The following is a 26,915-nucleotide window of genomic DNA, read 5'->3' on the forward strand; positions in this document are numbered from 1 at the left end:
ACGTAATTGGAATTTACGCCCCTACGTTGGATTTATTTAGCGTAGGGGGTTATGTGAAAATAGGTCGTGCCACCCTTTGGAGATATAAATATGTGGCACCTAGGGTTGAGAAGGTTGAACCCTTTTGGACTCTCGGCGAGTTACTATTCACTCGAGTGAACAGTACCCGTGAGCAGTACTCGTGCCCCAGGGTTCCACGGTTCAGTTTTCCTCTCTCCGGTCTAGCCTAGGGTTTGAATTCTAGTGAGAGGTTTTTGTTGATCTCTCCGATTAAGAGAGGGAGGATGTTCGGGCGGAGGCTAGATGCACTTTTGTAAGTTCAATTACTCAATTTAATCTTTCATCTATAATGATTGATCTTGTGCATCTCGATTGGTTCTTTACAATTCTCGTCAGCATCTGACATAGTCTGCTTGTTTTATTTTTATCTCAAGATCCGTAAGTCCGATTGATGTGATTCCAGTTGGGTTAGTTTCGTAATTTCATCTAGTTTAATCTGACAAATTTTTAGGTCGATCGGAGTTACGGATTTTCGTCCACATCAGGTTTACTAGGTACATAGAGTTCTAGCCAGATTTGAAAAACGTGATTTAATCAGGTTTTGTGTTTAGGGGAAGGGTTAGAAATTATTTTTGGCTTCCGCGACCATTCACCCCCCCTCTGGTCGCCCGTTTCGATCCTTCAATTGGTATCAGAGCCGGTTTAGGTTTTCTATACCTTAATCGGTGCTGAAAGCTATGGCGACCAATGAAAAGTTTGATGTTCGCGCTCCGTTTTTTGATGGGACTGATTATGATTACTGGAAGGCACGTATGACCAACTATCTCAAAGGCAAGTCGCTGAAGCTATGGAAAATCACACAAAATGCCACATATGTGATTCCAGCTGAGGAACCGACTGACGCCGCTGAGATCGGGCTTCTTGAAACAAATCATCGCGCTGTTGCTATTTTACAGGCTTCTATTTGTAAAACTGAATATGATCGGGTTTCTAGTGAAGATCTCGCTTATCAGATCTGGGAGAAACTTAGAAAATATCATGAAGGCTCAAACACTGTGAAAAACCGAAAATTTGAGATTCACCGAAAAGAGTTTGATGCTTTTTGCCAATTGCCTAGTGAGTCTATTGATGACATGTTTGCACGTTTTCAAGTGATTGTTAATAAGATGAAGGCCACGAATAGCAATATGCCTTATGATGATCATGCTAGGGCTCTCAGATTATTACATTCACTTAATGATGAATGGGATATGAAAGTTGAGGCAATCGTTGAATCTGTAGGTTATGAGACCCTCACCACTGATGAGCTTTACAGTAAGCTCAAATCAAAAGAGATCGAAATTGTTTCTAAGCGTAAATTGAAAAATCCCACAGCTGCTTCTTCTTCTGACGTTCCAATGGCTTTGGTTTCTGGAAATAAGACTAACACTAATGCTAATCCAAATGTTTCCAGTTTTGCTTTGTCTTCTTTGTGTCATGTTGCAGATGAGGAGTTGGAGGTGCTAGATGATGATCAGCTTGTACTGCTCTCCAACAAGTTTAAGCGTGTGTATGACAACAGGCGTAATAGAAGACGTTCAGATGGCTGCTTCAATTGTGGTGAGCGAGGACACTTTGCTGCTGATTGCCCAAACAAGCAGAGATCTTTTGAGCAGGGCAATAACTCCTCCAGGCGCCAGGAGAAGTTCAGGGAGAGGAAGAAGAAGAAGGATAAGCAATGGAAGAAAGGCGGACAAAAATACTCTGACAAGCAAGTCGCTAAGGCTGCAAATGTTTTGTTATCTTCTCTTGGACAGTATGTTTCAGGTGGCTCGTCAGACTCCAGCGATTCAGATTCCAAGGATGAGACACCCAAGAAGAAGACAGACGGACTTTGCTTCATCACTGACGTCGGCATCAATGGTGGGATATGTACTATGGCCTTGGAGGGTGATGCATCAACCGACAGCAACGATGAAACTTCTGATGATGAGGTAGATACTTCTGCAGAACAAAGAATAGCTAATTTAACTAAAATTGTTCATAAGCAAAATAAAGTGTTGGCTAAACTTAAAACTGATTATGATAAAACTTGTGCTGAACTAGCTACTCTAAAAAATGCTGCATCTAATCCTGCTGAACCTGATGAATGTGAAGAATGCTCAATTCATATGATTTCGCTTTCTAAATTGCAAACCAAGTATTCTTCCATTGTTGATGATCGAGATAAACTTTATGCTGAACTAAATGAACTTCGTTCTCGGTCGAATTTGCTTGGTACTTGTGTTTCTTGCCCGCTTCTGAAAGTTGACTTGGATAATGCTTTATGTCGGGTAAAATTTTTTGAAGAACACACTTGTCCTGATTTGCCGGTTTGTTTAATTTGTCCAACTTTACGATCTGAATTAAATGTTGCTAAATCACATATTGTTGAGTTGGAAAAACACACTTGTCCGGTTCTTCCTTCATGCCTAACTTGTCCTAATTTTGTTGTTGAAAATAATGATTTAAGGGCCAAACTTGCTGATTTGGAAGAAGAAAATAAGCATTTGAGAACTATTCTTGGTTGGTGTTCTATTCGTGAGCCTCAAATTGGTATGGCTATTGCTCAAATTAAACGGGGTGAGCGTTTTGGTCCCGGTTATGACTTGAAACATGTTTTTGGTGAAAAAAAGTGGACCGCCTGTTGATGAGAAGAATCCACCTTTGGCTAAATATACTGGACCACCTCCTAGGAAGGGTTCAGGTGTCACCTCTGATGGGTTGCTAGTTGAGACATCTAGATCTGCTCCTAAAAAGCAGGTTTGGGTGCCTAAGCCAAAACACTTCAAGGGTGTACAAAATACTAAGCCAAATGGTTCTTCTTGTGATCATTTTGCTAAGCCTGTTTTTGTTGCTTCTAGTTCTAATGCTGAGGCTTCTTTCGTTCCTGCACGCAAGCTTTATCATTGTGATTTTTGCAGTCATGATGGTCATCTTTATGAGTTCTGTTATCGGAGGATGCGTGCTGAACGACGTGAGCAGTACCCCACACGTGGTACTCATGATCGTCGTGTTTTTAGATGTGAGCAGTACCCTGTACGTGGTACTCATAATCATCCTGTTTTGAGACGTGAGCCATTTGTTCGCTCTTCTGGTTTTCACTCACGTACTCATGCTCTTGCACAACATCGGAATGACAGACCACGTTTTCCCCCTCGTGGTTCTTATCGTTTTTTTGAGAACTTTGATTTTGCTAACGCTTCTTTTGAGCAAGTGGCTCAGCACTGGTTTTCATTACATTATCCTAACCCCAGTGTTGAGTCATTAGCTCACCCTCGCTCTCGTTGTTGATTGCAGGTTGGAGGCGAGGAGGACATATGGATAATGGACTCCGGCTGTTCGCGCCACATGACCGGAGATGATAAATGGTTCTCCAGCCTCACCCCCACGAGCATAAAGGAAAACATCACTTTTGGGGATAAAAGTCAAGGTAAGGTAATGGCGCATGGCTGCATCAAGGTAACAGATAAATACATGTTAAAGGACGTCGCATTGGTAAAGAATTTGCATTATAATTTGCTGTCTGTTTCGCAACTTCTTGAGGATGATTTTGAGGTTCGTTTTAAGAAAGGAAATTCGCGTGTTCTTGATTCTGCTGGTAACCTTGTTTGCAAGATTTCTCCTTTTAGACGGATTTTTAAAGCTGATTTTTCTAAATCTTTTGGTGAAACTCGCTGTTTAGTTGCTCATGGTTCCCCCCTGATTTGGAAGTGGCATCGTCGGTTGGGCCACTTGAGCTTTGATTTGCTTTGTCGTTTGAGTTCATTGGATTTAATTGATGGTTTACCGAAACTCAAGTTTGAAAAGGATTTGATTTGTGCTCCCTGCAAACATGGAAAAATGGTTGCTGCTTCTCATGCACCTGTGACTCAGGTGATGACGAGACGACCGGGTGAACTGTTACATATGGACACTGTTGGTCCAGCCCGTGTTCGGTCTGCTGGTGGGAAGTGGTATGTGCTCGTCATTGTGGACGATTTTTCTCGATATTCATGGGTGTTCTTTTTGGAATCTAAGGATGAGGCTTTATCATATGTTCATGATCTTGTTCTGAAGCTGAAAAATGAGTTGTCAAATAATGCCGTTAGAGCAATTCGCAGTGACAACGGTACGGAATTTAAGAATTCTCGCATGAAAGCTTTTTGTTCAGAACAAGGTTTAGATCATCAGTTTTCCTCACCTTACGTTCCTCCCCAGAACGGTGTTGTTGAGCGTAAAAATCGTACGCTTGTTGAGATGGCTAGGACAATGCTTGATGAACATAAAACTCCTAGACGTTTTTGGGCTGAGGCTATCAACACCGCTTGCTATGTTGCTAATCGCATTTTTCTGAGAGCTTTTCTGGGAAAAACATCTTATGAGTTGAGATTTGGTCGACCTCCCAAAGTTTTCCACTTTCGAGTTTTTGGCTGCAAGTGTTTTATATTGAAAAAGGGAAATTTGGATAAATTTGAATCGCGTTCTTCCGATGGGTTATTTTTGGGGTATGCCTTGCAAGGGCGAGCGTACCGTGTGCTTAATCTTGATACTAACCGCATCGATGAGACATGTGAGGTCACCTTCGACGAGACAATGCCTTGTTTTTCTTCTGCTTTTGAGTGTGCAGGTGATGATGAGATCGGGCAGGATATTTTTGAGGATGAGAAAGAGGAAGATGGATGTGACGACGATGATGACGATGATGCCCAGCCTGCGATGTAGGGGGAGCTTGGCGCCCAGCCTAAGCAGGCGCCCTCCACCACTTTGGAGGATGGACCATCGCCGACACGTACATCTACAGCAAAGCCTGCAGCTTCATCGACTGTTGATCATGTACCGGCTGCAGTTGAGGGGGAGGCGATTTCAGAACGTACAGCACCACGACACATTCAGAATCATCATCCTGCCAAGAACATAATAGGTAATTTGGATGAACGCACGACAAGGAACAGAGGTATGAAAAATAAAAATTATTGTGTCTTTGCGCATACTGCCTTTGTTGCCTCTTTTGAACCCCGAGATGTTGGACATGCTTTATCTGATTCTAACTGGGTCAATGCCATGCATGAGGAGTTAGAAAATTTTGCACGGAATCAGGTTTGGGTTTTGGTTGATCCTCCTCCTTCTTGTAAACCAATTGGAACTAAATGGGTCTTTAAGAACAAACAAGGGGAAGATGGTCATGTTGTTAGAAATAAAGCTAGGCTAGTTGCTCAGGGCTTTTCTCAAAAAGAGGGTATTGATTATGGTGAAACTTTTGCTCCTGTTGCTCGTTTAGAAGCCATTCGCATTTTGCTTGCATTTGCTGCTTCACGTGGATATAAGCTTTATCAAATGGATGTGAAAAGTGCTTTTCTGAATGGTTTTATAGAAGAAGTTTATGTTAAACAACCGCCTGGTTTGGAACATCCCAATTTTCCTGATCGTGTTTTTAAGTTGCAAAAGGCTTTATATGGTTTGAAGCAAGCACCTCGTGCTTGGTATGCTAGATTGAAAACTTTTCTGCTTAAAAACGGGTTCAAAATGGGTTCAGTTGATAAAACTCTTTTTCTCCTCAGGCAAGGAAATGACACTTTAATAGTTCAGATTTATGTGGATGATATCATTTTCGGTGGTTCCTCTCATGCTCTTGTGAAAAAGTTTGCAGATGTGATGAGTAAAGAATTTGAGATGTCTATGATGGGCGAGCTGAATTTCTTTCTTGGCTTACAAATAAAACAAACTTCGGAAGGTACATTTGTGCATCAGGGAAAGTACACGAAGGATGTCCTAAAGAAGTTTGCGATGGATGATGCGAAGCCAATTTCTACGCCCATGCCGACTAGCGCTGCTTTGGATGCTGATGAGGACGGAGAGCCCGTGGATCAGAAGGAATATCGAAGCATGATTGGGTCGCTGCTATACTTGACTGCTACGAGGCCAGATATACACTTTGCTGTGTGTATGTGTGCTCGTTTTCAGGCGTCCCCCAGGACTTCTCACCGTCAGGCGGTGAAGCGCATAATGAGGTATCTTCGATTTACTCCTGCATTTGGCCTTTGGTACTCTGCTGCTTCAACTCTCAGTTTGTGTGGTTATTCGGATGCTGATTTTGCTGGGTGTCGTTTGGATAGAAAGTCTACATCGGGTACTTGCCAATTTTTGGGTTCTTCGCTTGTTTCTTGGTCCTCTAGAAAACAATCTAATGTTGCTCAATCTACTACAGAGGCTGAGTATGTTGCTGCTGCTAGTTGTTGTTCTCAGCTTTTATGGATGATAGCTACCCTTCGCGATTTTGGTTTGTCGTTTTCTCGCGTTCCTCTCTTGTGTGACAGCACTAGCGCTATAAGTGTTGCAAAGAATCCTATGCTTCACTCTAAGACGAAACACATTGAGGTTCGTCATCATTTTCTGAGGGATCATGCTGAGAAGGGTGATATTAAGCTTAAATACATTGATACTAGTCAGCAACTTGCTGATATTCTGACTAAACCACTTGATCAAACCGCGTTTGCACGTTTGCGTGGTGAGTTCGGGGTGTGTTACCCATTCTAGTATCATTGTAAGTTGCTTCAGTTACATATGCCTTATACTTGTTTTGGCTAGTTTGCGATCGATGCTTTTGGAGAGATTTGAATGCTTTGCTTGACCAATTTTTATTTTGAAAACAGCACAAATATATCCTTAAAAAATTATGTTGGGCTATGCTTGCTTTTCTGGATCTAGTGACTTGTTGAATACTTGACATATATCTTGCTCATGGTTCGGTAGTCAGCTTCTTTTAATGGGTTTTCACTGCAAATGTAACTCACAATACAAGTTTTAACTCGGGAGTGCATAGTATGGTTGTGAGCAAAAACTCTGAATTCCCATATCTCTGCTATTTAGCTCATGATCTGCTTGCCTTACTGAAAATTTAAATATGGGCGCAACTCTGTTTTTCCCATGTCCCTGCTGGTTCTCGCTCATAAACAAAATTAAACAAACTGGCTGGGCACAACTCTTGCTTCCCATATCCCTGCTTATCATGCTCACAAAAGTCAGAATTAAATATGACAAGTGAATGCATTTGTGGGCGTTGCAGTGAACTTTGACTGAAGCTGTGTATCTGTCGTGTGAGCTCGCTATATGTTTTGTCTTCAGCTTTGCACTGAGTTTGGAATGTGCATGTTTTTGCCTGGCACATTAGTTTTCAAACAGATTTCAGTTCTAAATTTTTATTGGTCATGGCATTGTATTGTTCCTTCTCTGGATAGCTAGTGTTGTTGGTTAGCTTTTATAAGTATTTGGCATATGTCTCAGAAGCTTCAACTTGTGCTTTCTCACATGCTTTTCTCTAAATTGGTTCCTTGCATTTTATCTTGATGGAGTGCTTTGTCAACAAGGGGGAGAGTGAGTAGCGCACAAATTTATTCTTGCAGGGGGAGTTCGTTCATTCTTGCAGGGGGAGTTTGAATTCGTTTTTGCTGAGACTTGGCATGCTTGTTTTGAGGGGTTGAGGGGGAGTTTTGCTGAAATTTGTGAGTTTTGCTGCTGAGATTGCTTTTGGGAGATTGATATGGCTTTTGATTCACCTTGGGGAGAGTGAATTTCTATCTTGATTGTGTCGAGCCTAGCTTTTTTGCTAGCCCATGTCTTTGGGGATTAAGATCGTTTCTTTTTCTTTCTTTTTATTTTTCTTTTTCAGTACGAATAAATTTGTGCGGTGTGGTGTTGTCAATGCACTCATCAAGGGGGAGATTGAGATGCCAGTGGGCTAGCACCTTGGTGATGAGCGATTGACAACACGGTGTGCGTGTGACGTGTCTCTTGGCAGGTTGTGGTTGCAGGTGACAGGTGGAGACAAGGTACATGCGACGACGAGTGAAGAACGAAGATAGGATGCCGCGTCGAAAAACCGCGGGGGCGGAGAAGGGCGGATCGAGGCTTGCGTTCGAGGGACAGGTGATCGTGCGGTGTACGTCTACTGTACCTGGCTACATGGCGGGAGGACGTCGAGGGAGGTTTCTGGATTATGCCACAAAATCCGGGGTTCGCTGGTTGAGCCACAAAGCCATGCATCGTACCGGGACGCCCGTGCGGCAGGCGTTGGCCGAAGATGGAAAATTCTGGCGATCGCGATACGATTTCGGATGGTCGTGCGGCGACATCGCGAGGATCACATCGCGGAGATGGAGGGATCGCGGACATCGCGGAATTTGCCATGGAGGACGTAATTGGAATTTACACCCCTACGTTGGATTTATTTAGCGTAGGGGGTTATGTGAAAATAGGTCGTGCCACCCTTTGGAGATATAAATATGTGGCACCTAGGGTTGAGAAGGTTGAACCCTTTTGGACTCTCGGCGAGTTACTATTCACGCGAGTGAACAGTACCCGTGAGCAGTACTCGTGCCCCAGGGTTCCACGGTTCAGTTTTCCTCTCTCCGGTCTAGCCTAGGGTTTGAATTCTAGTGAGAGGTTTTTGTTGATCTCTCCGATTAAGAGAGGGAGGATGTTCGGGCGGAGGCTAGATGCACTTTTGTAAGTTCAATTACTCAATTTAATCTTTCATCTATAATGATTGATCTTGTGCATCTCGATTGGTTCTTTACAATTCTCGTCAGCATCTGACATAGTCTGCTTGTTTTATTTTTATCTCAAGATCCGTAAGTCCGATTGACGTGATTCCAGTTGGGTTAGTTTCGTAATTTCATCTAGTTTAATCTGACAAATTTTTAGGTCGATCGGAGTTACGGATTTTCGTCCACATCAGGTTTACTAGGTACATAGAGTTCTGGCCAGATTTGAAAAACGTGATTTAATCAGGTTTTGTGTTTAGGGGAAGGGTTAGAAATTATTTTTGGCTTCCGCGACCATTCACCCCCCCTCTGGTCGCCCGTTTCGATCCTTCAATAATATTACTACATATTTAATCTACATAAAACAAAATACTAAATTTAATGTGAACTAAATATCTAAGCTAAATCTACTATACTAACTAAACTACATTTTCCTATTTCTAAGATCCGCTAGATTTTTCTAAGTCTAAGATCTACTAAACTAACTACTAGATCTATGCACTACTACATCTATCAACTACACTATCTACATTATCTAAACTACGAGATTTAAAAAAAATACCTGAAATGAAGCGACGACCGAAAAACTGCTCCCACCTCCACCTCCTCCTCCTCCTCCTCGGCTCCTCCCTCCCTCCTTCCTTCTCCTCTGGCGCGCTCGCTCTGGATCGCTCGCTCGGTCTAACTCCCTCCGGTCTAGAGCGGGGGGTGTCCCGTGTGCGTTCTTTTATAAAGGGCAGCCCCGCCAGCTCATCTGGCGGTAAGGGCTCCCTTCCGGATCAAACGGCGACGGTTCTTCGAAACATGCGCCAGTGGAATCCGTGGGCGGGCCGCGCGGTTTGGGTGGCAGTAAGGACGTGAAACGCACCGCCGTTTGGTCCGGCGGCATAAGTCTATTTTTGTAATTTTTTCGTTCGACTATTTATTTCTGCAAAATTGTAAAAAGAAATAAAAAAATAAAAAAATTCTCTTAAAATGAGCCGGAGCTGGAGCCGTAGGAACCACTATAACAGCTCCAGACTCCTCTAGTGCTCCAGGGGTGAGCCGTTTTTTACCAAACTGCCAAACTGGCTCAAAAAAACAACGCCGACACCACCCCACCAGGACACCACCAGGTACATACATGGACACCACCCCACCAGAAAGCGAGGTCTTGTCCACTGTACAGTGGATACGCAGCAGGACCATCTTGGTCCATCAGAGACAGAGAGAACGCCTAATTACCAACCACAAGCTCAGGTTCACGATCCTGGTTAGGGCCTTCTTGTCAGTCACCGAGAGGAAAAAAAAAAAAAAAACGTGGTTGCTTACCTTGCGTACGAAGTAGGAACCAGCAACCTTCCTTCCGTTCCGTACCGTCTCCACCGTCCACACCACCATCATTCTTTGCCTCCACCCGCAGAGACTAATCGCGCCATCAGTCCAACCTTGATGCCATCCCATGCCACGAACCGCAAACAAATCCAGCAACGCAACTGCTGCTGCTATCAATGCCACAACCGCAAGTCCACGGACACACGGAGGGCGAGGATTACCAACCGATTGGGATTACCCCGTGATCGAAGGCTAGTAGCATACTTGATTCCTTGACTTGATCACTCTCCTACCTTGGCCTTGCAAGGCCGGCACGGCCGAATTAATCCATGCCCTCTCAACCGCTCGGCGGCGCCCCTGTTTACGGGGCTCAACTGCCCGCGCACCTATCGCAACCGTGATTAGTAAGGTGAACCGCAGTAAATGGCGTAGTGTGATACTGATTGACAGCGCAGCAATCACAATCACTGCTATGCTTCATCGAATGATCGATCAAGAAGACATTTTGATTTCCAATCAGATTGAAAAGCCAACATTAACGAACGAACTAGGCAGAAACAGATTCGCCTTCTTCCTCACGCCAATCGCCACCTCATAAATCCGCCCACCTCCACCACCAACTTCCTAGTTCCTCCTCCTGCGCCCCCACCTCCGCACGCGTCACGCACCGCTCCGCTGACTAGCCACTACTAGACCGAGGCCCGAAGCACCAGGGGGCGGAAGGAAGAAAGTCTTTGTCCCCTGCTGTCGGATTCCGTTACTGGTTCCGCTTCCTGCGGCGGCGGCAATGGTGCTGGGCTCGCCGGTGAAGCGCCTGGCGCGGCGGGCGGCCAAGGGCCCGCTCGAGAGGGCCGGCCTGGCGGGGCTGGCCGCGGCGGCGGTGGCGGCGGCCGCGCTGCTGGCGCTGTTCTGCGCCGCGTCGCTCCGCTGCTCGGCGGCCGCGCTGGCGGCGGACCCCCGGAGGCTCTGGGCTGGCGGGGTCTCCATCGCGGCTGAGGCAGAGGCTGCCGCGGCGGCGGCGGTGGCGGGTAATCAGGAGGAGTGCGACCTGTTCGACGGGGAGTGGGTGCGGGCCGACGGCGGCTACCCGCTCTACGACTCCAGGGACTGCCCCTTCCTCGACGTCGGCTTCCGCTGCTCCGAGAACGGCCGCCCCGACGCGTCCTACACCAAGTGGCGGTTGCAGCCGACGCGCTGCGATCTCCCCAGGTTGGTTGGATTCGCTGCTACTGCTTTCGTTGCTGTTTGCTCCGTTGGCAGTTGCCACCCTCGCATTCGCATCTGCTTACTGGATTTTGGGGTCGAGCTTAGGTTCTAATCGATTACGGTGTATCCAGAACTTGCAATTAACTTGTTAGATTTGTCAATGTGAAGAAACTTGGGCATCTGGGTGTTAGAATTCTTTTGATGCATTGTTTCTTGAATCAGTCATAGTGCTAGTTCAAACTTTCAACTTCTAAGAAAGATCCTAGAGAACGACACTCCGTACGACCGCTCACCTTGGGACTAGGTGGCAAGATTGGAAACTCGATGCACCCTTTGCCGTCCACTTGGTCAACAGATATTGTAGTCTTGGGAAGATATATTGATTAATTAATTAAAGAAATGGTATTCTTTAGTTATCCAGCGTGTCATGATGCTTCCATCTTGCAAACTGTGTTGGGGAAGAGGTGTCTCTTCGTGTCATTTCTTGATGTGTCTCTATTCTATACTTCTGTCATTCTGTGAACCTTTTTCATGTTATGTAACTTTGTTCAAGTTACCTTTGTTGACACAAAATGTTTTTTGCTTGTGTACCTTATTTCTGAAATGAACCCAACATCTAATGCAACCTGTACAACTGTGTTATAGTCACAAGCTAACAATACGAATTAATGATGTTGTTTGCATTTTACTACCAACAATGCTAGCGATGTTGACTCATCTGTCTCCAGGAATACCTAACTCAATGGATTATAATTCTTTTTAGCATCTGCTGCCATTAATTGGGCATGCACATGAACGGAGATATTGTACTATACCTACTGGCTATGGCAGAGAAAGTTTAAATTGGGATACAACAATCTCATTGGAAAATTTACAGCATTTTTGGAATTCTAAGAATAGCTGCTGATCACCAATTTCTTTCTAGTACGCGAGTTCATGGCTTTGTGGCCTTCTAAGTCATGTCTATCTGGTGCCTGTGGTTTAGGTCCTGGGAACAATCTGGAAGATTTACATTACCACTCTAACATAATCGATGTTATTTTTTGTGACTTGGTCACATTCTTTCTTTGATTTGTTAGATTTGATGCCAAAAGCATGCTGGAGAAGCTACGGAACAGAAGAGTAGTATTTGTTGGTGATTCGATTGGAAGGAACCAATGGGAGTCTCTACTTTGTATGCTCTCTACTGCTGTTCCTAACAAGAGTTCAATCTATGAAGTTAATGGGAGTCCCATCACAAAGCACATGGGTTTCTTGATTTTCAACTTTAGAGACTACAACTGCACTGTGGAATACTACAGATCCCCTTTTATAGTCCTTCAAGGTCGTGCTCCAGCTGGAGCCCTTGAGATTGTTAAGTACACGATTCGAGTGGATGCCATGGATTGGATGTCTGACCGGGGTAAGTGGAAGGATGCTGATGTATTGATCTTCAACACTGGGCACTGGTGGAACAATGAGAAAACAATAAGGGGGTAAGGATAAACTTCTTGGATTATGAACTTAGTAGTATTCTGTATTTCTGTGCTTCACTTGGCAGCAATTCTTTTAAAAATTCAATGATCTTTACTAAGATGGAATTGATATACCTTCAGCTACTTATTTCAGTAATTTCTTAGAGAAATAGCTATCTCCATACCTCAAAGTTTTTTATGCAAAATTGTTTTGATTAGTAGAAATGTTACCATCAGGTTCAAGAATTCGCCTTTCAATTTCAGACTTGATGTATTTCACACTGGTACCAGTGATTTGATAGCACTTCAATTATGTTGAAAATCAGGGGTGCCTACTTCCAAGAAGGTGATGAGGTGAAAATGGATATGACTGTTACAGATGCTTACCGAAGATCAATACATACATTGTCCGATTGGCTTCACAGAGAAGTTAACACAAGCAAGACCCATGTCATCTATCGTACATATGCTCCTGTGCATTTCAGGTCTGTATAATTGCTCAGTTAGCAGTGAGTCAGTGATCACCTGCCTCATCTGTTTCCTTTCTCAAGAATGAGTTGATAGTGTTTGAGATTCTTTTATGATATGTTCAAAGTAAATCACATTACTGTGAAAAGTGCTTGAAGCCTTTAGCAGCACTCATATTTTCCTATTCATTATTCTGAAAGCTATATCAAAATACATTATCAAGATTTTTTTTCCAGTGAATATGTTAGACTGTCTCTTTAACTAGGAGTCATCCATATGTTCTGCAGAGGTGGTGACTGGAAGACTGGAGGGAGCTGTCACTTGGAAACTCTTCCAGATTTGACTCCACACGAATCGCTGGAAGAATGGGATGATCTGCTTAAACCTGTGAATGATGTTCTAGGGAACAATCTGAGACCCAAGCTTTCTGGTTTAGATATACTGAATGTGACGCAGATGACAGCTCAGCGGAAGGACGGCCACCTCTCGGTATACCTAAGCCCTTCAGGACCCGTCCCTCGCTACAAACAGGATTGCAGCCACTGGTGCCTGCCAGGTGTTCCGGATACCTGGAATGAGCTTCTATACGCCCTCATCATGAAAAGGCATACGAAGACGGATCAGAATCTTTCCCTTTCTGGCACTATAACCCAGAACACTGGCTGATGATAATGACGGTCTGCTAAATGCTCCCTGTCTGAAGTCTGAAGTGGGAGGTTGTAACTGCTAAGGTAAATGCAGCAGCTGGTCATTGGCAAAGCAAGCTTCAAAGTCATCCTGAGCGATGACACAGATTGATCACGTGCCATTTAGCTAGGAGTGCCAGAATGGCGAGACACATTTTTGGATAGTGGGTGTACGGTTGCAGGAAGCTGCAGCACCCTGCCGTGTTTGTACATGTCGAGGTTGGCGAATAGCTGAGCAGAGGTAGACGACTGTTCAGCTTTTAAGGAAAACGGTATGTTTCATGCCGATTTTTTTTAACCCTTTTTTAACTAATATTTTAAAAATAATCCACCCGAACAAATATTTGCAGATCTGACCCTTTTGGTCGTGTCGGTCCGCGTGGCGTGACAAGAGCACTCTGTCGCTCCACATGCAATGGCGTGACAAGGTGTGCCATGTTGGAGCGCACGGAAGGGGTCTGCCAGCGCATAATCCACGTGGAAAGCTTGTCACACCACTCCCGCCGGCGTGACAACACAACCCTGTCACGCCACCCGGGGTGGCGTGACAAGGTCTGACTTCAAAAAAATTATAACTTTTTCATACGAACTTGGATGAAGATGATTTTTATATAAAAATTGTAGCTCTCGACGAGATCTACAACTTTTTAGTTTTGAGTTTTTTCATTTCAAGTCATTAAGATACATTAATAATTGATCTAAACTTTAGACAGCATATTAAGCGCCTGATCCTGTTTTCGGTCGTCTCCAACTTGCCTTTGTTCATCATGGTTCCACCAAAGAAGTTCTGCACAATATATTATCTATGAAATTATAGGAAATAGATAAAGTTAATATGTCAAAAACTACTACAACTAAAATGAAAGATATATATAGTTATCAAATATGGAACATAAATAATGAAATTTGGGTATGAAAGGTTGCATAACTAGGTAGTGCTAAGCATAGGATATTATTAGTTATTAAAATAGATGGTAAAGATGTCCTAACTAATCAAGATTGGATTGTGCATGAAAGTAAGTTTTCAATCAACTCCTATACCAAATGCAGATTTTTTTTTTAATTTTAACACTTTTTGGAAACTAATTTTAAATCTAACACGGCCGGTTTTTTTTAAACTAACACTTTTGGCCGCGCCTATTGCCCCGACGCGGCCAAATGCCTGTGCCACGCTATGCATGGTGGCACGGCATAGGACTGACGTGGCGGTAACCGGATCTGCTGACGGAGCAGGGCCTGCCGCGCCACCAATCTTGGCACGGCAGTGCCGCGCCACGGAGCATGGCGCGGCTGCACCAAATAAAACCCCGCTGCCAGTCATGCCTGCCCGAGTAGCAAGCAAGCCTGGCCGCCGCGCCCGCCGCCATCCCGGAACGCGTCGCGCCGATAGTGGGAGTTATTCTAAGTATTGCTTAACGTAAAGTCAATAATGAATTTGTTTCTATATTTTGTTAAATTTTTTTCACGGCCGAATAGAGAATTTGATAAGCCAATGATATTTTTGCCCCCCATATTGTAGGATCGGCGGCGACGCGACCATGGACTCCGGCTTCCTCGACCCCACGCGTAAGATGCCGGCCACCGACGTCGAGATACCACGGGACTGTCGGTTTCTAAACTAGTTGCTACTTAATCTCGCAAGCAGTGATGACGCGACGCATTGAAATGGATATGAAGCAAATAACATAAATATTTTAATTGGTTTGACATAGGTTCGACATAACATAATCAACTAAGCCTGCAAGTTTCGGACGCCAATAATAGTTCGACCTAACAAACTAAGACCCAGGAGTGTAAGGATCCCTCGGACGTCTTTCTCTTCGGATTTGTTGGCAACACATTGGGAGTGTAGCCAACGTCGGTGTGGTCGCGTTGCCGGTGCGTACGGCTCGTACCCTGCAAGTACGTGATATGCACGATTACTTAGAATTCTTTATGATCGTTAGTTCATGTAGCCTACGTATTTAAAGAAACTACCTTTGTGAGTACCTGTGAGGCTCCTTGGGTACCAAGTGGGGCACCACCTAGCTGAGACATGCCGATCTCGTCCTGTGGCCAATCTTCCCACTGGCCGTCGTCCTCCTCGTCTTCGGTTGCAGGGTCCTTGCCAGCGCTATGATATGGTGGTGTATGCACCGCGGAAGTGGCACCTGTCATCTGCTGAGAAGAGTCGGCTGGTGTCCTCAAAGAGGCTGAAGACGTGCTACCCGACCATGCCGGGAGTAGCGGTTCCTCATAAGGAGTGTCCATGCAGCTCAACTTCTGAGCTAGCTTCCTGCAGCTCTTCTTCACCTTCTGCATAAATAGACGTTAAAGTTAGTGTATTTCCCAAACGCATATACACTGAACAAACATTTTTGGAATGGATAAGTTTATGTTTACCTCCACAAAAGCCGTGAGAACGCCTGACCCTAGCCCTCTAGACTCGTGAAGCCGGTACGCTGCTTTGTTGGACAACCTCGACAATTGTGTCGTCTGGGTACAGAAACGCGGTTGAACAGTTTTAGTATACATACTTAATACCAAATGGATAACAATTTGTACCATTCAAGTATCTTACCACGTATCTTTGTAGCGGGGCTCTCTGTAGCTGTGTGTCCTCTCTAATGGCAACGTCGTACACATCTTCGATCACATCTTCCTCTGAGTCCTCATCAATCGCTTCCTGTGTACGGGGGCTTGATATGTGTCCTCGTAGACCTATGAAGCCAGTGCAAGTACTCGTCGAAGGTGTGCTGGTCGTGTGGAGGACCCGCATGGACTGGCTGCCGTTCCCTAGTCTCCCACAAGTGGTTGTCCGCGTTGTGTGTCACGCGCTAATCCTTGGTCTTGTACCTCTTCCTGTGGTCATACCTGCAACAAAACGATGTTAGTTGTACCACACACACCTCTGAATTGTAGCTCTGTTATTAATCGATAATTCACTCGTGTAATCCTTGGTTGGTGGAGTAAAGCGGCGATGGGCAGCCTGTCATTCTTCTAAACTGTCTGTAGACCCTGACGGGCATGTGAATCTCGACCATGTGGAAGAAAATAAGAGGGACGTTGCTGCGATACTGTAACACCCTCGGTGTTACATTGCACTATTTTGCTAAACATCGCATGAGAATCATGGTTTTGTGCATATGTGTATCACATGAATGATAAAACAATGTTCGGTCCTTGAAACATTTATATGAAACATGAATCAATGTTACGTTTCGTGTCACTTAACCGAATTTTTGCTGAACAAAATGCTATAGAACGTTCTTGCGAACGACGATGAAATCTATGCGGTCGAGGACAAGGATAGCTAGTTAGTACATCCCGTAGGTCGGAATTGGGTTTTGACGTGGAATCATTTGATTCGACGTCGTTCGCGTAAGTTTTGGAAGTGGTCGATGAAGCCACTTTTGAAGAGCTGTGTGGAGTGATTGGCTTAGGTGGTAGCGCGATGTCTTGACTACGGTAGATAGCTTGATGTACCCTTTTGCGCATCGAGCAACTAGTTTGGCGTTTGGAGCTTTGCGAACAAGTTTTCTAATAGCTTTAGAAAGCGTGCACGACACTTGGCTTCGCCCTGGGCGCGGTCACCACCGCTGCTGGCTTGCCAGCGCCCACTGCCGCGCCGGCTGCGTCCCCCCCGTTGCGCCTGTGCACGCGTGCGGCTCTGGCGCTGCGCGCCAAGGCCGTCAGCCTCCGCTACCGGCCACGACCTCCACTGCTGCTCGCCTGTCGCCATGGCTGACTCACCCTACGCGCCGTGGCGTAGGTCTCGTCATCATGCCACTAGGAATGCGACGCGAGTGGGCCCTGCTCTGTACTGCCTTGGCTGCTTGCTGTCCTCACAGGCACACGAGTCGCCTCACCGGCTAACGCGCTACGCTAGGACGCTGACTGTGCACCGCCGTGCCATGCCCTGCTCTACACTGCCTTGGCCGGGAGTGTGCTGGATCTGTGTTACACGATGCATGTCGCCACGCCGCTACTGCTCCCTTTGACCCGCCTTGGCTACACGCGCACGGATAGATCACCTGCGTCCCCACCACTTCGGTGTCGCGCTACCCTGTGCTCGTCTTGTCCGGTGTTGGCCGTGGTGGCACCATACCGCGCCTTGTCGCCTTGCAACAGTAGCCGTGCGGGTGGCCATCTGGAGCACGTCCCACATGTCTCGCTGTCTCCCATTAGTGTACGATGCGTTGACATCCACAGCCGGGCCGAACCGAGCCGTGCCAAGCTCCCCTGTCTCCGTTGTAGCCATAACCGGTGGGGTCGCCCTTCAAATTCGACATGGTAGTTGTACCGCACTTCAATTGGTCTTGCCCGCAGCTCTGCTAGGCAGCCGGCCCTCCAACCTACCCCACCGCACTGCAGTTCTCACCTCGCTGTGCCTTAATTTCTAATCGCCACGCCACCGGGTCCATAAGACCGGACGGACGTGCGCCGTCGGCTAACCGCACAACCAAGGCACCTCGGGCCGATTTAGTGCACCACTAGCTCAGCCTTACCCTCCTGACCACCCTGTGCACCTCGGTCACAGTGTTGCTGCAGTCCAGCCACCACCGACGCGGCCATGCCATCACCGGGCGCCGTCGCAGAGTCGGTGTACACGTGGCCAGCTCTGCTCGTGCCATCTCCAGTCGTATCATCGACATGAAGGTAACCTTGGGTAGTCACTAAAGCTCGCTAGCTTCATTGTTTGCCCCGTTTTCGTTGTCACTCACGGGAACGCACCCGCCACCAAAGGAAGGGAGCCACCGTCAGGGAGGGAGCTCGGGACTGCACCTCCGCTCGCCGTATCACCCCCAGTCACCGCGCGTTGTCTCCAAGGTACTCATTGGCCCCTTAGCTAGGCCTAGGAGGTCCGGGTGGCACCGGCGTGGTCGCTCGGTGCCTGTAGCGTCGCGCCAGCGTGCGCGCGGCTGCTAGGGACTTCGCCGTGAGGAGGATTGAGAAAGGGGAGGGTGCTGCTGTAAAAGCGTAGACTGATGAAATAGTGACCTAGAGCTCGCTGCCAATTCATTATAGATCGGGGGTGTCCGTGCATAATGGCCATCGCGCGTGGGCCTCTCTCATCGTGGGCCGTGGCCGGCTGGGCTGCGTTTCTGCGTGGGCCACGCTGTGCTGGCGCGCGCGTCGCGCAGTCAGGGGCCAGGCCGCGCGTGTTGGGTCGTGAAACCAAGTTTCGGTTTCTTGATTTCCAGAGAATAGACATGTTTAATTAATTTAGTTATGGATTAAACTTCGATAAATCGTGGTGAATTGCGTAGTTGTTCAAAAATAGTGAGACTAATTTTGTTAGGTTCGCAAAAATACCATCTATCTGTTAGTGTAGTTAGTTTATAGTTAGCTGTTATGATCATAGGCTCATAAATTCTAATTAGAAAGCTTAGCGTTATGTAGATTAATATTTGTAGGAATTCTTGTGCCAAATCGGTAATAGTTTTAGCTTTAAAAATTTTACAGTAGGTTCACGAGGTTGTTATGTGCTCGCTGTAAATTTTGTAGCATTAGAAGGTGTCGTTAAATAAAGTAGCTATTACCCTTGTTTATTGGTATATAGCGTAAATCGGCGTGTGGAGTGAAAATACCGATAGTTGCTGGAATAACGATGAATGCCTTACTTGATACTTGTTGTTGATAGCAATAGATAATTGAGCACCGTGGTCGATAGCACTAGCTTAGTAGTTAAATCGATGTACTTCTATTTTAAGAGCTACTGTTGTTATATTATTAAACATTGCATCATCATTTCATGTAGATCACGAGCTGGTAGACTTCGTGCCCATCGGCGAGCCGGAGTACGACGAGGTGATCGAGGAGTACGAGAAGGAGATCTTCGCATAGGAGGAAGCCCAAGAGCCTGTTGGTGCTGACCCTGCTGACCCGTCGCTTGCCCAAGGAAAGCCCCGGCGCATAACCCCTATTTTTAATAATCACTGAATATATATATGATGTGCATTTACATTATAGGCATTTTATGGAAACTACATGCATAAATATATTTACCTATGAGTCCTACTAGTACAGGTCGAGTAGTTGCTATGCTCCGGATATCGGTAGCGTGAGTAACTTGCCGTTACTCGCACGTAGGTGATACAATGTGATCACTCATAATAAAATAATGGAAAGGTAAATGGTGACCGGGCAGGGAAATGGTTTGGGTATTGGTGGGTGTAAAGGGTTGTGTCCTGTGGCCAACAGGGCATAGCTCGGTTACACTTTGTCCCTATCCGTGTCGATTAAGGACCGGTCGTTATATATGACTCTAGGCAAGTCACAGATTATTGTCCCGAGCGCATACTTAGGTATGGGCGCAGAGAAGGCTTGCTGCTCTCTTGTCGTGGATCCGGCTCTTTCTGGACCGACAATGGGAAGAGGAGGTGGTGGAGGTCCTTGCACCACACTGAGTCCGGGACTCAGTGGTGGGGGCTTGGAGTCTAAGTTTGGATGGGGACCTAGACACCCGGGACAGGAGAGTGATGGGTTAGTCCTGTTTGTGCCTGGGGTACAAGCAGGGCGTGTGTTTTCAGGGCACCCAGCTGGGCACATTGATTCGCGAATCGCCGGGCGATATGGTACGACTTGTCTGCGGTTTAGCACCGTAGTAAGAACTGAAAGTTGAAAGGAGAAGAAATGAAACTGATTGCTCAACTCTTGCTTCAAAGTAGAACAAGTGCTTATATAGACTGGCTAGATGATAACATAATACGGCTAGTAATAAGACATGAATAAGGACTCACTATTAGTGTTGTTTTTTGCTGAAGAAAACTAGCAAACCATAAAGCCTATCATATTCCTTGGAGTCGGGAAGGTATTCCCACTAGTCGAGTAAGTCTTGCGAGTACATTGTGTACTCAGGGTTTATTTACCCCTATTGCAGGTGATGCTTAAAGAGTACCTTGTGTGGAGGATCCTTCTGGTGGGCTCAGACAGAATCCTTGCCCCTACCGCTAGATGTTATTTTTAAATTCCGCTGTTTATCATTCCGAACTCTGGTATTTGGTATTGTAATAATGTATTTTTTAAGAAACTATGATGTATGAAATGTACTTGTGTTGTAACTCGTTCTCATTATTGGATCCTTGGGAAAAAAATGTGGATCTTTCAGGTTCTCCCTCGGGGTGTGCCCGACGGACACCGCTCGCTGTAGCTTGCTTTCGAGGTGCTTAGTGTCTGGTGGAAGATGAGCACCTCTGTAAGTATGCTATTTTGGGTGGTTCTGCCATAGTTGGTACTAGAGCCAATAATGGTCACGAGGTTCATCACCCTTTTTCAAAACTTAAAAATTTGACCAACAAAAGCTTTGTGAAAAGTAGGATGCGATTACATTATGTAAATAAGTATAAGCCCTAGCAATATGGTATATCTAGGATAGCAGCACTGGTTTTATCTAATCAATTTTCTATAGGTACATTGACTTACGTTGCATAAGAAACCGTTTAGTATACGGAAAGTGAGTGTGCGATGTGCCGAAAATTTTATGAAGGCCGCTATATTTTTGGCTTGAGTGAACGTATAGGTCGAGCATGCATCATTAATAGCATCTTACTTGAACTAAAATCCCCCTTCATGTATAAGTGAGTAGTAAATTGATAGGACTAACTAAATGAATGCTTTAATAAATGTGCTGTCTTTTCCCCCTAATTCCTTGCTTTGGATCCGAGAAGGTGTTCTAATAGATGGTTCGTCTCTCTTACAGATGAATTTGAGGTCTGGACGTGGGAGCACTAGTTCAGGGGCGGCTCACGAGGGCCAGGGTGATAGTGGCCCGGCCATTGAGCGCGGCAACAGGGGAGGTCAGGAGGTTCCACCTCTGGCTCCTCATCCTTTCCCACCGTCGCCACCGCCACCGTTGACACCCATAGAGATTATGGCAGAGCTGTTGGCTGCTCACCGGGAGTCAGTTGCTGCTCGCTAGGAAATAGCTCGTGCCATGGATATTATGGCGTAGGCTATCGCGGGACTCACCCGCGGAGGCCACGGGGGTCACAGTGGGAACGGGGGTGGTGCCCGCTGCCCTGAGGGACAGTCCTCTTATCAGGACTTCCTCAAGACTCATCCACCCACCTTCACCCCATCTGATGAGCCTCTGGAGGCGGAGCACTAGCTTCGCACTATGGAGCAGAAGTTTCGGCTGCTCGGAGTGATCGATGAGCAGAAGGTGTACTTTGCGGCCCAGTAGCTTTTGGGGTCCACAGGTGCTTGGTGGGAAACCTTCTAGGCCATGGAGCCACTGGATCATCCGGCAACATGGCAGGAGTTCTCCACCACCTTCCGTGAGTTCTTTATCCCTACTGGTGTCATCAACCAGAAGGTGATAGAGTTTCTGGAGCTGCGCCAGGGGAACAGGACAGTAATGGAGTATGTGACCTAGTTTAATCACTTGGCTCAGTATGCTGGCAGTCAGGTGGATACTGATGATAGGAAGAGGGAACACTTCTTTCATGGTCTAGCTCCCCTCCTTCAGGAAAAGCTCTACATGGTGAACTATCAGACCTTTGGGGCTCTGATGAACGCCGCCATTGCTCTTGAGGGTTTTTAGCGGGCATCTCAGGCGGATTGGAAGAGAAAGCATGTGGCAGCTAGATCCTCCAGCCACCCTCACACACAAATGGTATAAGTTGTCAGGCGGGGGCCCTATCAACCATTCGGTGGGCCTCCATTCCAGTCACCCCAGTAGACGTCGCAGACTTCCTCTACTCCGTACCGTGCACCTCCGTAGTAGGTGCAGCCTCAGCAGTCTCAGGGATAGCAGGTCCTGCCTCGTCAGGGGTTCAAGAACAAGCCTGGTGCTTATTTCAAGTGTGGCAAGGATGGCCACTATGCTAGGGAGTGTCCCCAACATCAGCCGTTTCAGTCATCTCAGCCGTCCACAAATTCCAGGCTTATCAAGAGGACCATCATCAAGAAGAAGGTGCCTAGCAGATCTGGCCAGGTGCACTTCACGGATGCTTAGCAGGTTGTGTAGCAGGACGCAGTTATGGCTGGTATGTTTACCATCGACTCCCATCCAGCTTTGGTGTTGTTCGATTCTGGTGCATCGCATTCCTTTATGAGCATGGGGTTTGTAGAGCGGCACAACTTATCACTTATGGCTATACCGTATGCGTATAAGATCCGTACTGCGGGTTCTCAAATGTTCATCAATACCCGCACAGATACAGTAAGTTTAGTATTAGCCACCCACACTTACCATCTACAGTTCATGATAATGCCTAGGCAAGGCATTGATGCTATTCTTGGAATGAACTGGTTGCGGGTGTATGGGGTAGTATTGGATATGCAGAGGAGAAGTGTGGAGTTATGGCTTCCTTCTTCTGAGGATAGGATGTCTCTTATTGTACCCTCAGATCCAGTCTTACCTGTTGCTGCCCATACTGAGGCCTCTCCTGATCTTACCTCCATCCCTATGGTTTGCGAGTTCTCGGATGTTTTCCCTAAAGATCTTTTGGGGTTGTCACCAGACAGAGAGGTAGAATTCTCCATTGAGCTTAAACCTGGTACTGCTCCCATCTCTAGATGTCCATACCGCATGGCTCTAAGAGAACTAGCAGAAATGAAGAAGCAGCTAGAAGAGTTGATGGACAAAGGTTTCATCCGCTCGAGTTCTTCACCATGGGGTTGCCTGGCTATTTTCATGAAGAAGAAGGATGGTACCTTGCAGATGTGTGTGGATTACCACCCTCTTAATGCAGTAACAATTAAGAACAAGTATCCTTTGCCCTGCATAGATACTTTATTTGATCAGTTAGCTGGTGCCAAGGTGTTCTCGAAGATAGATCTCCAATTAGGCTATCATCTGATCAAGATCAGGCCACGTGATATACCAAAGACAGCTTTCTCTACTAGGTATGGGTTGTATGAGTACCTAGTGATGTCTTTTGGTCTCACTAATGCTCTTGCCTTCTTCATGTACCTGATGAACTCAGTTTTCATGCCAGAGCTGGATAAGTTTGTGGTGGTTTTCATTGATGACATCCTGATCTATTCCAAGAATGATGAAGAGCATGCCCGACACCTCCGGATAGTATTAAGTTGACTAAGGGAGCACAAGCTGTATGCTAAATTCAGCAAGTGCAAGTTTTGGTTAGATCGAGTGCAGTTTTTGGGGCATGTGTTGACACCTGAAGGCATTTTTGTAGATCCCAGCAAGGTGCAAGATGTATTAGATTGGAGGTCTCCCAAGTCTGTGCACCAGATCCATCAGTTCCTTGGTCTAGCTAGATACTATCAGCGTTTCATTCCTGATTTCTCCAAGATAGCCTAGCCCTTGACCAAGCTGCTCTAGAAAGAAGCTAAGTTTGATTGAAGCCTAGCTTGTGAAGAAGCTTTTCAATCTCTGAAGACTCTTCTGACCGCTGCTCCTGTGTTGGCTCAACCAGATATTGAGAGGCCCTTTGATGTATACTGTGATGCCTTGAAGATAGGGTTGGGGGTGTGTGCTGATGCAAGATGGGCGTGCGATAGCTTATGCATCGCGCCAACTGAAGAAGCATGAGGTGAACTACCCTACTCATGACTTAGAGCTGGCTGCTGTGGTCCACGCTTTGAAGATTTGGAGGCATTATCTGTTGGGCAACAAAGTGCATATCTTTACAGACCATAAGAGTCTCAAGTATATTTTCACTCAGTCTGAGCTAAACATGAGGCAAAGAAGGTGGTTAGAGTTGATAAAAGATTATAATTTGGAAGTCCATTATCTCCCAGGAAAAGCCAATGTTGTAGTAGATGCTTTGAGCCGTAAGTCACATCAGGTTGAGGAAATACCCTTATCTCTCAACCACACCGAGGTGCTAGCTCATATTACATTGACCTCGGAATTATTGGAGCAGATTATTCAGGAGCAGAAGGAAGACCCCAAAGAGATTCCTCACATCAGGAAGTTGATGGCTGAAGGGCGTGGCCCTCATTTTAGCATTGATGAGCAGGGGGTCGTGAGATACAAGGATAGACTGGTGGTTCAGTCCAATGAAGAGCTGAAAAGAAGGATTTTGAATGAAGCCCATCATTCAAAGTTGTCTATCCATCCTGGCAGCAACAAGATGTACCATGATCTGCGCCAATTGTACTGGTGGTCCTACATGAAGCAAGATATCACCCAGTTTGTTACAGAGTGTGACACTTACGGTAGAGTCAAGGCAGATCATATGCGTGCTCCTAGATATCTGCAGCCCTTGCCCATCCCTGTTTGGAAGTGGGGGGATATTTCCCTAGATTTCATTGTGGGCTTACCCCGCACCTTCACGGGCTTTGATTCTATTTGGGTCATTGTAGACCGTCTCACCAAGTCTGCCCACTTTCTTTCGATGGATACTAAATACACTACCAGGAAGTATGCGGAGATATACTTCGATCAGATTATGACCCTACATGGAGTTCCTCTTACTATCATCTCTGATAGAGGGTTAGTTTTTATCTCTCGTTTCTAGGAGCAACTGCAGGAATGTCTGGGTACTCGTCTTCTCAGAAGCTCAGCATACCACACACAAACTGATGGTCAAACTAAAAGGGTGAACTAGGTGCTCGAGGATATGTTGAGGGCTTGCACCATTTCTTTTCCTGAGAAGTGGGATAAGTGTTTAAAGTTAGCTGAATTTTCATATAGTAACAGCTACCAAGAGAGTATCCGCATGGCACCATTTAAAGCTTTATATAGGTAGAAGTGTAGAACGCCACTGAACTAGGTTGAAGTAGGAGACCATGGGTACTTTAGGCCTAATTTCATAAAGGAGGCTTGAGAGAAAGTAAGTATTATTCGCAGTCACTTGAAGGCAGCTCAAAGCCGACAAAAGGCTTACGCAGACAAGCGAAGAAGGCCCTTAGAGTTTGCAGCTAGGGATTATGTGTATCTCAAAGTATCTCCTATGAGAGGGGTGCATCGGTTTGGTGTTCATGGCAAGTTAGCCCCTCGGTATGTGGGTCCATACAAGGTGTTGTAGCCGTGTGGCCCCATTGCTTATCATCTCCAGCTCCCTAAAATCCTCTCAGTGGTTCATAATGTGTTTCACGTCTCACAATTGAAGAAATGCCTATGGGTTCCTGAAGAAGCTATGGAAATTGAAGGACTAACGCTCCAACCTGATCTGTCTTATGTTGAGCATCCTGTGAAAGTCTTGGATGAGAAGGAAAGAGTAACCAGGAACCGTGTGATAAAATTTTACAAGGTGCAATGGCAAAATCATTCTGAGGCAGAAGCCACTTGGGAACAGGAGAGCTACATACTAAAGCATTACCCCCACCTATTCTCTGGTACTGATAGTTAGTTGCTGCGCCAAAATGTATTCCCTATCTTTTTCTCACACTAGGCACGCAAAATCTCGGGTTGAGATTTTGTTCTAGGGGGGGTAGGTTTGTAACACCCTCGGTGTTACATTGCACTGTTTTGCTAAACATTGCATGAGCATCATGGTTTTGTGCATATGTATATCACATGAATGATAAAACAATGTTCGGTCCTTGAAACATTTATATGAAACATGAATCAATGTTACGTTTCATGTCACTTAACCGAATTTTTGCCGAACGAAATGCTATAGAATGTTCTTGCGAACGATGATGAAATCTATACGGTTGAGGACAAGGATAGCTAGTTAGTACACCCTATAGGTCGGAATTGGGTTTTGACGTGGAATCATTTGATTCGACGTCGTTCGCGTAAGTTTCAGAAGTGGTCGACGAAGCCACTTTTGATGAGCTGTGTGGAGCGATTGGCTTAGGAGGTAGCGTGATGTCTTGACTGCGGTAGATAGCTTGATGTACCCTTTTGCGCATCGAGCGATTAGTTTGGTGTTTGGAGCTTTGCGAACAAGTTTTCTAACTGCTTTAGAAAGCATGCACGACACTTGGCTTTGCCCTAGGCGCGGTCACCACTGCTACTAGCTTGCCAGCGCCCACTGCCGCGCAGGCCACGCACATTGCCACGCTGGCTATGTCCCCCCCCCCCCCGTCGCGCCTATGCATGCGTGGCTCTAGCGCTACGCGCCAAGGCCGTCTGCCTCCGCTACCGGCCACGACCTCCATTACTGCTTGCCTGCTCCATGGCTGACTCGCCCTGCACGCCATGGCGCAGGTCTCGTCGTCATGCCGCCTAGAATGCGATGTGAGCGGGCTCTGCTCTGTACTGCCTTGTCTGCTTGCTGTCCTCGTGGGCGCGTGGGTTGCCTCATCGGCTAATGCGCTATGCTAGGACACCGACCGTGCACCGCCGTGCCATGCCCTGCTCTGCACTGCCTTGGCCGGGAGTGTGCCAGGTCCACGCTACATGA

At 46.2% G+C, this 26,915-nt stretch overlaps 2 protein-coding genes across 3 annotated transcripts; both read left to right on the forward strand.

Annotated features, from left to right (window-relative positions):
• Positions 1–737: 737 nt before the first annotated feature.
• LOC136455337 (uncharacterized) lies at positions 738–4,722 on the forward strand. The gene is made up of 4 exons (XM_066455409.1): positions 738–2,312; positions 3,319–3,576; positions 4,039–4,129; positions 4,628–4,722. The coding sequence occupies exons 1-4, from the start codon at positions 738–740 to the stop codon at positions 4,720–4,722; spliced, it is 2,019 nt and encodes a 672-aa protein (XP_066311506.1).
• A 5,417-nt stretch (positions 4,723–10,139) lies between these two features.
• On the forward strand, positions 10,140–15,220 carry LOC136453584 (protein trichome birefringence-like 10). 2 transcript variants are annotated; one of them, XM_066454144.1, is made up of 5 exons: positions 10,140–11,063; positions 12,140–12,535; positions 12,841–12,999; positions 13,270–13,940; positions 15,188–15,220. In XM_066454144.1, the coding sequence occupies exons 1-4, from the start codon at positions 10,642–10,644 to the stop codon at positions 13,646–13,648; spliced, it is 1,356 nt and encodes a 451-aa protein (XP_066310241.1). In that variant the 5' UTR covers positions 10,140–10,641; the 3' UTR covers positions 13,649–13,940; positions 15,188–15,220. The 2 variants fall into 2 exon arrangements, with proteins under 2 accessions (XP_066310241.1, XP_066310240.1); XM_066454143.1 differs by lacking the exon at positions 15,188–15,220 and adding an exon at positions 14,019–14,711.
• The last annotated feature ends 11,695 nt before the right edge of the window (positions 15,221–26,915 follow it).

Source organism: Miscanthus floridulus, chromosome 5, assembly GCF_019320115.1.
Source record: "Miscanthus floridulus cultivar M001 chromosome 5, ASM1932011v1, whole genome shotgun sequence".
In the NCBI taxonomy this organism is placed as follows: domain Eukaryota; kingdom Viridiplantae; phylum Streptophyta; class Magnoliopsida; order Poales; family Poaceae; genus Miscanthus; species Miscanthus floridulus.